Source organism: Aotus nancymaae, unplaced genomic scaffold, assembly GCF_030222135.1.
Source record: "Aotus nancymaae isolate 86718 unplaced genomic scaffold, 86718_ANA_hifiasm-v0.15.2.pri h1tg000057l, whole genome shotgun sequence".
Classification (NCBI taxonomy): Eukaryota; Metazoa; Chordata; class Mammalia; order Primates; family Aotidae; genus Aotus; species Aotus nancymaae.
This window is the reverse complement of record NW_026988471.1, coordinates 870,983-884,450: the sequence shown is the minus strand read 5'-3', so window position 1 is coordinate 884,450 and position 13,468 is coordinate 870,983. Positions and strand designations below refer to the sequence as shown.

Sequence of the window (13,468 nt, the reverse complement as noted above, 5' to 3'; positions counted from 1 at the left end):
CCCCCTGCAGCCAGCCAGGTCGAGGCCTGACGTTAACATCACTATACCGCACTGCTCCTCTGTCTAATCCTGGAGGGCAGAGGTATGCAGGCACCGCATCACGCAAGGGGTCCCGGCTTTGGCGTCAGCAGGAGGCTCAGAGGTGGAAGGGAAGACCGCTCCCCGTCAGTGTGGCCCGGTGCGCGGCAGGGCAGCTGCTGGAAGTGGCAGAAGGCCTGTGTTCCCTTCGTGGAAATGATCCAGATGCCAGTGGTCGCCTCCCTTCTCCGCCCGGCGCGGGTGCTGATGAGCTGTGTGTTCCTGCGATTCCCTGTGTCTCTCCCCGCCCGTGGATGGGAACTCTAGGCAGCTCCTCTGCAGACACCGGGCCCTGTCCCTCCCCTGGCAGTTGATACGGCTCGGCTCTGTGTCCCGCCAGCCTCATGTGGAACTGCCATTCCCAGGGTTGGAGGAGGCACCTGGTGGGAGGCGATGGGACCACGGTGTGGGTTTCTCAGGAAGGGTCCAGCACCGTCCCTCTCGATCCTGAGCAGTGAGTGAGTCTCCCGCGATCTGGTGGTTTCTGTGCCCCCCTCCCTCCTTGCTCCTTCCCCTTCCGTCATGATTGTGTTTCCAGACGTTTCCCTCGAAGCCGACAGAGGCCAGCACCATCCACCCGCACAGCCTGAGCAGCCCGGAGCCAATGGAACCTCTTTCCTTTATAACTTACCCTGTCTCAGGTAGTTCATGGCAGCGTGAGGATGGGCTGCTTACAGGTGTGATAAGGGCAATCGTGAAATTTGCCAGGATATTTTTAATATTGTTTTAATTATGAAATCATTAATGAGTTTTACGTGAACAAAACTGAGAGTTTGGGAACACAGAACAGGATGGCCTAGCACCTAGGGAAAACAACCATCTGGTATTCTGGGGCCACCATGCTTTACACAACACTGCAGCTGCACAGAACACCCTGGGGCAGAGCACTCAGCCCTCCCGCACCACTGCCGTCGTCCGTGATGAGATCGCTAAGCGTCGCCTAGACGGTCTGTTTTTATCCATGAACTAGTAACCACCCTCTTCTCTCGGTGCAGGTAGAACTCCAGGTAGATGTGTCTGCATCTGCTTTCAGTGCAGGAGGAAGCCTGCCCGTTTCCCTGGGTGTGGCTGAGGGGTGCCTGGGTTGGGACCCCGCTCTCTGGAATTCAGCCACTTCACATGTGAAATGCGGACAGAGTCAGGGAGGGGATCCCTCCGGGATCACGGCTGCGTTCCCCGTGAGTGAGGGGGATGAGGAGGGAGTGAGAACACACGCCACAGGGCTGGAAACAGAAGCCTTGGGTCTGAGGCCCACGTGTCAGTGAATCCCTGGAGGATGAGACGAGTCACTTTGCCTCGTTGGTCCTTACGGCGCCAGCCTCTCCCACAGAATCCCTTTCCTCCTCCCACTGGCCCTGCAGGAGCCAGGAGTGCTCTTTCCAGAAGAGGGAAGCCCGATGCGGGCACCTGGGGATGGGCAGGAAGGTGTGGAAGCGTGTGTCGCGGAGGGACCTCCGAGGCAGAGTGAAGGGGAACACAGCGTGGGAGACGCCAGAAGGCGGAGACAGGATGATGGCAAGAGTGACGTTTTCAGGGTTCATGAGGCAAAGATGTGTCATCTATCAGTACGTTGTAATGGCTCCGGAAGGAACAGATCAGGCGATGTTAACGAGAAGAGGCTGGACAAATGCAGTGACGGTATTTATTCGTCTGTGCCTGACAGTAACTACAACGTGACGCTAATTTGCCTGTGTTTGGGAAACAGTCGTACCGGTGACTCTGGGAACACGAAGCTGTTCTGCGGGATTCGGTGTCGGTGCCAGTTTGCCCTCAGAGGGCTCTCGGCAGCCTGTGAGTGCCCCGGCCTTCCTTCCTGGCACTGTCCTGCAAAAACGCAGATCAAACATTAATAATGTCTGAATTTTGACTGCCCCAGGAACAGCACACACTTTATACAAGACAGAAGGGCCTGGATGGGAGCTCTTTCCACAAAGGACTGCTGGTGAGATGGGCCATCCTTCTTCCTTGTCACGCCGGCAGGGGAGTTCCTGGCTCCAGGATGAGCATTTGTTTGCCACAGAGGATCCACGTGGCAAAGGCTCCTACCCACAGAGCGGGATCTGGGATCGGCAGGCGCGGTGCTGAGCACACGGATCCCCTCGGCCACAGCCGGACGCACAGAATGCCCGCCCTTGCCGCTGGCGTCACTCGGGCTAACTAGGGGCCCAGAGGAAGCATTGCCCTTGCTGTGGCTGTAATAGGCATCCTGGGTGCATTAAATTCACAAAGATCCTCACTCCCAGGGCAGGTATTTTTGGTTCCGTGCGTGGGAGCCGGGTGCAAAGACGAACCTGCTCTCAGCAGAACGACCCTGGCTCTGCTCGTCTCGAGGACGGGATCTTCTTTTACACCGGATTTTGTAAGGGAGCCTGATCATGTTGGCTGGCCCCCTCCTGTAGGCAAGTGACTTTGTTTAAATTAAAATTTGTGTTTTTAGTTGACAAATAATAACTGCATCTATGTACATTTTAAACATGGTTTTAATACGTTTACACTGTGGAGAGACTACATCAAGTTAATTAACATATCATCACCTCGAATATTTTTTTGGCACTGAGAATGTTTAAAACCTATTATTTTAGGGTCTGGGCGGGGTCCCAGCACTTTGGGAACTTCAGACGCTTGGATCTCTTGGGCCTAAGGGCTCAGCACCAGCCTGCGCAGAACAGTGAGATCGCGCTTTGCAAAAAGTTTACAAATTAGCCAGGCATGGTGGCGAGTGCCTGTAGCCCCGGCCACTCAGGAGGCTGAGGCAGGAGGATTCCTTGAGCACGGGTTCGAGGCTTCAGTGAGCTGTGATTGTGCCACTGCTCCCCTGTGGTTTTAGCAGTTTTGAAATACGCGATGATGATGAGGCATGTGCCCCGCACCGCGCAGCTCCGAGGCGTCCTCCTCCTGCCGAGACCTCGTGCCTGTGACCAGCCTCTCCCCCTCCCCTCTGGAGGCCGCTCTTCTGCCCTCTGCTTCTGTAAGTTCAAAAGTCAAACTTACGCAAGTGACTTTTTCATATGGCATCACTTGGGGATCTGCGTATGAGGTAGAGGTGGGAAACACACACTTTTTCCACGCTGATTATAACTATTCCACTAAAAATCAGAATTCAAAAGTCAGCATTCTGTGTCAGCTTCTCCCTCCTCTCCTGTGCTCACAGCCAATCCTCAGATGAAGTGGAAGCAGACGCCTGAAAGGCAGCCCTCAGTTTGGAAGCGGTTTGGAAAATGCAGGCACTTTCATTCCTGTCACTCTGTGTGCGCTTTTGGAAAGAAGGTTCACATCTGACTCACTGTCATTGGCTCGTAAGTAAAACCTCCAGGAGGAAGGTACAGATCACGCCAGAGCCACAGAGTAAACAGACACGCTGGAGCCTCCGCAGAGCCGCCCCAGCGCCGGATCCTGCCTAGCCCCTGCCACAGCCGCAGAAACACACGCACGGTGCGGCCCAGGGAGGTCCAGGATGGCCCACTGCTCCGAGTCCTGAGCCTGAGCCGTCCCCATGGCCCGGCGCTTCCGGCATCTCAGCTGGGGAGTCACGCTGCCTGTCTCCACGATGGGCAGTGTGGCTTTAGTGCCAGCACCTGTCCTGTGGGAGACACATGTGCGGCTATTGGGAGAGACCCTGGCATCATGACTGTGGAGGGGGAGAGCCTGGCATCGTGACTGTGGAGGGAGAGAGCCTGGCATCGTGACTGTGGAGAGGGAGAGCCTGGCATCGTGACTGTGGAGGGAGAGAGCCTGGCATCATGACTGTGGAGGGGGAGAGCCTGGCATCGTGACTGTGGAGGGGGAGAGCCTGGCATCGTGACTGTGGAGGGAGAGAGCCTGGCATCGTGACTGTGGAGGGGGGACAGCCTGGCATCGTGACTGTGGAGGGGGGAGAGCCTGGCATCGTGACTGTGGAGGGAGAGAGCCTGGCATCGTGACTGTGGAGGGGGGAAGGAGCCTGGCATCGTGACTGTGGAGGGGGAGAGCCTGGCATCGTGACTGTGGAGGGGGGACAGCCTGGCATCATGACTGTGGAGGGGGAGAGCCTGGCATCATGACTGTGGAGGGGGAGAGCCTGGCATCGTGACTGTGGAGGGAGAGAGCCTGGCATCGTGACTATGGAGGGAGAGAGCCTGGCATCGTGACTGTGGAGGGGGGAAGGAGCCTGGCATCGTGACTGTGGAGGGAGAGAGCCTGGCATCGTGACTGTGGAGGGAGAGAGCCTGGCATCGTGACTGTGGAGGGAGAGAGCCTGGCATCGTGACTGTGGAGGGAGAGAGCCTGGCATCGTGACTGTGGAGGGAGAGAGCCTGGCATCGTGACTGTGGAGGGGGGAGAGCCTGGCATCGTGACTGTGGAGGAGGAGAGCCTGGCATCGTGACTGTGGAGGGGGGACAGCCTGGCATCGTGACTGTGGAGGGAGAGAGCCTGGCATCATGACTGTGGAGGGAGAGAGCCTGGCATCGTGACTGTGGAGGGGGGAAGGAGCCTGGCATCGTGACTGTGGAGGGAGAGAGCCTGGCATCGTGACTGTGGAGGGAGAGAGCCTGGCATCGTGACTGTGGAGGGGGGACAGCCTGGCATCGTGACTGTGGAGGGGGAGAGCCTGGCATCGTGACTGTGGAGGGGGAGAGCCTGGCATTGTGACTGTGGAGGGAGAGAGCCTGGCATCGTGACTGTGGAGGGGGGAAGGAGCCTGGCATCGTGACTGTGGAGGGAGAGAGCCTGGCATCGTGACTGTGGAGGGAGAGAGCCTGGCATCGTGACTGTGGAGAGAGAGAGCCTGGCATCGTGACTGTGGAGGAGGAGAGCCTGGCATCGTGACTGTGGAGGGGGGACAGCCTGGCATCGTGACTGTGGAGGGAGAGAGCCTGGCATCGTGACTGTGGAGGGAGAGAGCCTGGCATCGTGACTGTGGAGGGAGAGAGCCTGGCATCGTGACTGTGGAGGGAGAGAGCCTGGCATCGTGACTGTGGAGGGAGAGAGCCTGGCATCGTGACTGTGGAGGGGGGAAGGAGCCTGGCATCATGACTGTGGAGGGAGAGAGCCTGGCATCGTGACTGTGGATGGCGAGAGCCTGGCATCGTGACTGTGGAGGGAGAGAGCCTGGCATCGTGACTGTGGAGGGGGGACAGCCTGGCATCGTGACTGTGGAGGAGGAGAGCCTGGCATCGTGACTGTGGAGGGGGGAAGAAGCCTGGCATCGTGACTGTGAGGGGGGGAGAGCCTGGCATAGTGACTGTGGAGGGGGGAGAGAGCCTGGCATCGTGACTGTGGAGGGGGGACAGCCTGGCATCATGACTGTGTTGGGAGAGAGCCTGGCATTGTGACTGTGGAGGGGGGAAGAAGCCTGGCATCGTGACTGTGAGGGGGGGAGAGCCTGGCATAGTGACTGTGGAGGGGGGAGAGAGCCTGGCATCGTGACTGTGGAGGGGGGACAGCCTGGCATCGTGACTGTGTTGGGAGAGAGCCTGGCATTGTGACTGTGGAGGGGGGAAGAAGCCTGGCATCGTGACTGTGACGGGGGGAGAGCCTGGCATAGTGACTGTGGAGGGGGGAGGGGGCCTGGCATTGTGACTGTGGAGGAGGAAGCCTGGCATCGTGACTGTGGAGGGAGGAGAGCCTGGCATCGTGACTGTGTTGGGAGAGAGCCTGGCATTGTGACTGTGGAGGGAGGAGAGCCTGGCATCGTGACTGTGGAGGGAGGAGAGCCTGGCATCGTGACTGTGGAGGGGGAGAGCCTGGCATCGTGACTGTGGAGGGAGGAGAGCCTGGCATCGTGACTGTGGAGGGGGGACAGCCTGGCATCGTGACTGTGTTGGGAGAGAGCCTGGCATTGTGACTGTGGAGGGGGGAAGAAGCCTGGCATCGTGACTGTGAGGGGGGGAGAGCCTGGCATAGTGACTGTGGAGGGGGGAGAGAGCCTGGCATCGTGACTGTGGAGGGGGGGGAGCCTGGCATCGTGACTGTGTTGGGAGAGAGCCTGGCATTGTGACTGTGGAGGGGGGAAGAAGCCTGGCATCGTGACTGTGACGGGGGAGAGCCTGGCATAGTGACTGTGGAGGGGGGAGGGGGCCTGGCATCGTGACTGTGGAGGGGGAGAACTCGGCATGGGTCGGGCATGGCAGCTGTGCTTATCTTTGGCAGGAACACTCCCACCCACTTTCATTTCACACTTCAGTCAAGTCAACCATGATCTCATGCATTTGGAGAAACTAGCGCTGCTCTCTTCATAGGAAAAGGGATCTTAGCATTTTTCAGCCAAGAGGACGCTGTCTCCTCGCAGCTGAGCTGCGGCTTTCCTACAACAGTCATGCAGGAGACCCGGGCTGCAGTGAGGATGTCCCCCCAGTCACTGCCAGGAGATGCATTCACGTGACAGACAGCGTTTAGCTTTTCCTGGTCGGGCGTCATCCCTGTGCAGCAAAGGGCCCAACACCGTCTTCCACCTGAGCGTGAAGACCCCAGCGCAGAACCTGGAGATGACGGGGAGGAAGGGCTGTCCCAGGGGAGCGAGGCAGAGGCCCCTGGCCTCCGGGAGGCATGGAGTGCTGGGGCCGGCGCAGGAAGGAGCTCTGGTGAGACTGGGACCTTTTGAGGAGGGAAGAGGCAGTTATCCAAAAACTCATCAAAACATACTGTGGGATTTAACTGTAGGCACAAAACAGCATTCCCATCAGAACCTAAGAGCCTCTCTGTTTTCCAGCTGTTTGTCTGCCTTGATTCTAAGTGTTTACCTGCCCCTCCCCCCAACTCCCCAAATGCTGAGTGTCTGGCCTCCCTCCCTTGCCTTGGTGGTCATCATCCCTGACCTCTGCCTGGCGCCATCATTGAGGGTGCTGAGCTTCCCGCCTGCCTGCCTGCCTGAGAGGACCGGGGGCCCTGGACGTGGCTTTCCGGGGTCCCGTGTCAACGCGGCAACGGGGGACGACGCTGTGATGCCTACACACAGTTCCCAGGGTCCTCGCGGGGAGCGGCGTCGCACCACACACTCTGTGCACAGCCACCCAGCAGCGTCGGCAGAGACCACAAAGGCCGGTGCACACTCACCCCCCACCCTGCGGACTCCGACGCTAGGTTTGCCTGGAAGACAGCAGTCCTGTCGGTGGGGAGCGCCTGAGTCTTCCTCTCCTCTGCACAGGCCCAGCGGTCCTTGGCGGCTTCAGGGCTTGTGACGGTGTCATCGGGAGCAAGTGGCATTTAGTCATTACTTCAGCCTGATCACCGAGGGGGACGGGGCTATCGCTTGAGTCTGACTTGGTGACTTCTCCACATCTGTGTTCTCATTCGTAAAGTGGGATAAAATAGCAACTTCCTTCAGCGAGAATCCACCGACGTAAAGTGAACCAGGAGTCAGCACCGAGGCTGCCGCTATCAGACGTGTTCCTGCCACGCGGATGTGCGTTAAATTCTCACTCGCTCTCTGCTCATTGCTGTAAACAGAACTGGATCTACTTGATAATCATTTCAGAGTCACATCCACCCGAACTTGGGAGTGTGACCTTGTCTGGAAATAAGGTTCTTCCACATGTAATTAGTTAGGATGAGTCTACACCGGGGCAGGGCGGAAGCTGGAATCCAGTAGGACTGGTGCCCTTTTAAGAGGAGGGGAATGTGAGCACAGACACAGGGGAGAAGGCCGGGTCAGGACAGCAGCAGAGGTTGGACTGGAGTCTACAGGCCCAGGAATGCCAGCGAGTACCAAAGGCTGGCTGTGCCAGGCAGTATTGGTACCACCAGCCTTTGGAGCGGCCCGGCCCTGCCAACACTGCGACTTGGGTCTTCTGGCCTCCAGAACCGTGAGAGAATCATGTCTGCTCTCTAAGCCACCAAACGTGGTTGTCTGTGACGGCAGCCCCTACCGTCCTAAGCCTGGGCCATTGCCATGCCAACGTCTTACCTCTCAATATCCCAAGGAAAAGCCCACCTGAAGAGAGGCCATGATTTAACAGAACATGTCTTGAAAACGTCAGAAAAAGACTTTCCTTATTTTGTGAATTTGCTGCATAATAGAAATTTCAATTAAAATATTTTGCATTCACTGTTCACTGCTGTTTTATAAACACCATGCTCCTTTCAATCTAGAGTAGTCTTAAGTCTTTTAAAATTATTCGCTATATTCATTGAGGTTCTGAATCTCGTAAAAGCATGGGAAACAATCCCTGTCAAATAATCCTGACTCTTCTATAGAATTGCGTGTATGGCTGTTTCACCAACTGAACCCTGTTTCGTCATAAACACTTTAGAAACAGGGGCAGGGTGTGTCTGTGCCTCTGAATTCAACCCTTTGTATCAGGTGAGAGCGCCTCGTTAATATGAGAAATATTTATTGAAGGCTTAGTAATCGCAAGATGCTTCTGGGCAAAGGAGGGAGGAGAGAGTCTCAGGGTGGAGAAGCCTCTCCCTGCGGGGCAGTTGGGGTAGGCTGCACACAGTGGGTGGCATTCGGGCGAGCCTTAGCGATGCATCAGACTGGAACACTCGAGGCTGGGTTGAAGTGATAAGGAGAGAGCATTCTACGGAAGATCAAGGCTTGAACAAAAGGCAGGAAGTGGGGAGGACCTCACAGCTCTCCCACGGGTTCACCGGAAATTAATGCAAGTGATTCCACCTTTCTTGAGTCTATAATGCACACTCCTAGTAGGAATATCAATACAAAATACAGCTGGAAACAGCAAAGAGGTCAGGGCACAGGTTGCCACAGATAAAGAAACCTTGTATTCAGACATCGCAGAACTAAGTGATGGTGGGAAGTGGAGCTGGGAAAACCGAGCGAAGTAAGAGCAGGTGGAGGAGGGGTGAAGCTGCTGGGTTAACATTTCCCCGGACCGGTAAGAACCGACAGACAGACACGGTCGCCTCGAAACTTACATGCAAGATGCTGAGCTGAGAAAGCTGGACCTGAAGGAATCACAGCACACGGGAAAACGCCTCCACGGCAAAAGGTCTAATCGGCACAACTGACATGGACCAAAGAACTGACTGGTGGAGGCGTTTTTAGTGTAAAAGTTTGCACAGAAAGAATTCAACTTGACGAAAATGATTTCAATGCAATAAAAAGTGTAAACTACCTTCGAGGTATTTTAAATGCAGTGTCAGGTGATGAAGGAGTTGGCTTGATGGAGTTAACTCTGAATCATAGAGTTGCAGTGAAAATACATTAATAATTTATCACATTAATAATAATCACACCCAAACACACAGTGTCAGACCCCAAACAGCAGGGTGGGTAGAAAACGGGGGGCAGAGCAGAGAAGCAAACACTTTGTTCCATTAGGAGAGGACGCTCGTGTCTGCTGGGCGCCCGCTGTGTGCCACACTGCGCCGGGTTCTCGCTCCCTCCCATGTCTCTCTCCGCTGTGTCCGTCTCTCCCTCTCATTTTCCCTCTCTGTTCTCCTCCCTACTCCTTACCTAGCAACGATGCCCTAAGTTGGAAATAATAACATGTTTTTAAAGCTGAAGAATGAGACACAGAGAGAGGCGAGGCTGGGATTGAGCTGAGCCGGTTTGCTGGGAGCAGCACGAGGGTCTCGGGGCAGGTGTTGGGAAGACTCTTCCCGAAGGCGTGAGTCACCCAATCACGGGTCTGGGGTGCTGTGGTTTTGGTGGAGGACGCACCCCGGAAGCCCCAGGGTCTTCCCCATTACGGTCTCCGAGCCGATAACCACCTCTTTTCTCCAGCACCTGTTGACACATTAATATCCACTTCTTCACGTCTTTCAGCTAAGTGGCATTTTGCAAAGTAAATCGGTGCTTGGTAGCATATTTTTAGAACTCCAGAGTCTATAGTCAACTATAGCCAAATATTTATCTCCCAAGTTTCCTTGGAAAGATGTTCATTTAATCTATGGCTGTCAATCTTAAAGAAAATTGCTATTTTTCTTGTGAATGTGGGCTACAGACACTCATATTTTTCATAGTGATAATGTGATAGATGTTTGTAGAGATGTTTGCAAATGCACAATTGTTTATAAATAGGAAATTAGAGTAATATCAGTTTTTGTTACAATGTACACATTTCATAGATATAATTACAGAGCCCAGCTAATTGGAAGCTATTTGCTTACAGCCAATTCCATTTTTATTGCTTAGTCTATTTCATGGTTAGCTAAGGGTTTTAATTATTAGTAATTAAAACTTTTACGCTTTAAAGACCAAATGATTCATAAAACATAGGGAGTATTTCCTGCCACCGCCTCATCTAAAGCTAGAGACACCGTTTAAATGTTAGTTTAAGGAGTAACTTCCCAAGACGGACAAACACAGTGTCTTGCAGAGATTGTAGGTGATTGTTCAATGTTCACTGGTAACGATTATTTGAAACAGCAGCCCTGCATGTGGAATACACTCTTCCTGTGAGAACAAGCAGGGCGGCTCTGGCATGACCTCCAGCACCAGACAGGTCTTGGGTTCAAGGATCTGCTCTGGGCTTAGCAGCTTTGGGGAAGTCACAGACTCTCACGCCACCTCTGCATGCTACGCTGAAAATGGACGTAATCCTAGCGTGCTGTTAGTATTCCGGGGCTGTAGTCAGAGAACCACAGGCCTGGCTGCTGAAACAGTGGAAGTTTCTGAGCTCGAGCTCTGAAGGCAGGAGTCCACATCGAGGTACCTGCAGGTCGGCTCCCCGCCTGCCTCCCAGTTCCGTGGCTGCCAGCCATCTCCCCAGGCCCCAGCTAAGGGAAACCGCACCCTGATCTCCACCTTTCCATCTCAAGGGCCTTCTCCTGCTAGGCAGGACTCTCTCCAAATTCTTCTTTCTAGAGGAACACCAGCTATACTGATTAGGGGCCACTCTACTCCAGGATCAGCTCATTTTAGCCAATTCCATCCGCAAAGACTTCATTCCAAATAAGGCTTCCATTCTGAGGTCCTAACAGTCAGGATATAAACATATGTTTTGAGGACTGCACAGTTTAAGCCATGGCAAGTGCCTGAGTCAGATGACTGACTGGAAAATCAGAGGAGACAGGGGCTAAACATGGCTTAGGATTGTGTCTGACACTCGCCCTTAGCTACCGCCATCACCGCTCTACTGGGAGGAATTGCTCGCAGTTGTATGACGGTGTTAGTTCTGTTAGAAGCTATGAAGCTGCTCAGACATACGTCACTGAAGTACCGTATCTCACAGAGATCATAAGCTCATGTGTCAAGTGCAGGCATCTGGAGTAGTCACAGGCCTTGCAGAATCACAGAAACGGGGAACTGGCTTTATACTGTATCTCAGCAGCCGAGGAACGGGACGCGGAGCGGATCGCAGGCACAGAGGCCTCCCTTACGAGTGCTCACAAAATACAACAGAAAGGAGCCCATGACTGTGGATTCTTGACAAGGCCCTTTGGAAACAATCATGACCCTGGGTAACGTTTGGTTGATAAACTTTTGAGTTTCAAAAACCAGTTTCTGTAAGAGGTATAGAAACCGTAAGAAAAAGGTTTCTTGTTCAAGGCGCAGATGTTCCTCAGTGTATCAAGAAGTTGCTAGAAAAATGAAGGTTGCTAGAATGTTGAATTTATTGGGAAGATCAGAAGCACCCTGGAAGAAGCCTTAGGGTGGAGAGGCCCCGGATAATCCATTAGATGTGTGCTGTGGGGCGATGCCGGGAGGCTCAGCCAGCGAAGAGCTCTGCAGGCCAGGGTGTAGTCCAAGGAGACCTCAGCAGTCATCCCGGTGGGGAGGGTGGGGCTGGCTGCAGCGGGAGCGAGGATGTGTCCTCCTGGGCTGAGCCTGGCGGCCAGGGAGAACGGAGGCCAGCCGTTGTGTGGCCTTTATTTGCAGGTATCCTGGGTATGGCCCTGGGGGCCCAGCTTGGGGTTGCAATGACTTCTTATAGTGTTTGCTGTTATTTTAAATGCTTTCTCTATACAAGGAACAACTAACTGTGCATTAAAAATGAAGTGATGCTAAGAGTCTGATTCTGAAGAGTGGCAAGGAGCAGAGCCGGTTGCTCGGGGCTGGGGACAGGGACCTGCTGCCCCACCCAAGGAAGCCTCAGGGGTTCCTTCTGCCCCACCCAAGGAAGCCTCAGGGGTTCCTTCTGGACCTGCTGCCCCACCCAAGGAAGCCTCAGGGGTTCCTTCTGCCCCACCCAAGGAAGCCTCACAGGTTCCTTCTGGACCTGCTGCCTCACCCAAGGAAGCCTCAGGGGTTCCTTCTGCAGAGAGCAGCCTCAGAGACAGGACCTCTCAGGTTCCCATCTTAGTCTTTCAACAACGGCACCGTTTTTTTTTTTTGAGATGGAGTCTCGCACTGTCGCCCAGGCTGGAGTGCAGTGGTGCGATCTCTGCTCACTGCAACCTCCGCCTCCTGGGTTCAAGCAATTCTCATGTCTCAGCCTCCCAAGTAGCTGGGATTACAGGCGCCTGACACCACACCCAGCTAATTTTTTTATATTTTCAGTAGAGACGGGGTTTCACTATGTTGGCCAGGCTGGTCTTGAACTCCTGACCTTGTCATCCACCGAACTCAGCCCCACAAAGTGCTGGGATTACAGCCATGAGCCACTGCACCCCGCCAGCAGCACTATTTTTAACGTGAAAATTCAAGTTTCCATTTCTGCCCTCAAGGGAGGGGATAAAACTGAAGAATAAACGTTTTTATCCATGAGTGACCTTTCTTTCTCTGAGAAACCTTTGTAAGAATCTTTACTCCTAACGAGAGACTATTTCAGTGCAATCATTTAATGTCAGAATCGTATGTCATATTGCTGAATCTTCACCCACAGATACCTGACACCACCTAAGGTGTACGACTCATCCCTCCACTTTCATTATTTAAAGCACAATGAAAGATCCAGAGAGTCTAACACGTTATACCAAACAGCTCTGAGATCAATGCCTTTGAGATACCAGTAGCCTGTGTGAGCTTCGGGGAAATAAAGCAGCTTAATTACAGCCACGACCAGAGGAAAGGAAATTGCTTTGCATCTAAGTAACAGTCAGAAAATGAAGGACTTACCACCTGCAAATCACCGTCCAGGTGAGACCTGCCAAGCCTCCGATCAGCAGAGCAGCCAGCGAGATGGAGACCCAAGACGCCCGTGGGAGGCTCCTGGAGTCTGGGGCACAGAAAGACGCCCAGTTAGAAAAAGCTTCCAGGGTCTGGGCAAGTCAGGATGTCCTGCCTGAGCCAGGGCCACACCCTGTCCTGGGCCAGCTGCCTTCACCCCACAGCAGGGAGGGTCATTTATCAGCCCAGAAAAGCCATGTAGACCCAAATGTGACGTGTGTTGGGAGAGCCAGCAGAGGACACAGGGCAGAGAGGGTGGCTCCCACTCTCCAGCAGCCTTACTGCTGGGCTCGGCGTGGACGCCGTCCTGCAGGACAGAAAGCTTCCCTCGCTGCCTGAACCAGGGAGGGCTCTCAGTACCCTCTGAGTGGGCCACGAGACCCAGGCAGCCCTGGGGGA

At 54.3% G+C, this 13,468-nt stretch overlaps 1 protein-coding gene across 4 annotated transcripts in view; it reads right to left on the bottom strand.

Moving 5' to 3' along the window:
- Positions 1-1,772: 1,772 nt before the first annotated feature.
- The window catches only part of TPO (thyroid peroxidase), a 94,118-nt gene continuing 82,422 nt past the window's right edge, over positions 1,773-13,468 (bottom strand). For all 4 annotated transcript variants that reach the window (XM_064363797.1, XM_064363798.1, XM_064363799.1 and 1 more), the window contains 4 exons: positions 13,019-13,118; positions 3,542-3,658; position 3,322; positions 1,773-1,902 (listed from right to left, as the gene is read on the bottom strand). In XM_064363797.1, coding sequence (XP_064219867.1) covers positions 1,849-1,902; position 3,322; positions 3,542-3,658; positions 13,019-13,118 — 272 coding nt within the window. In that variant the 3' untranslated portion in view covers positions 1,773-1,848. The remainder of the gene's footprint in view (positions 1,903-3,321; positions 3,323-3,541; positions 3,659-13,018; positions 13,119-13,468) is intronic.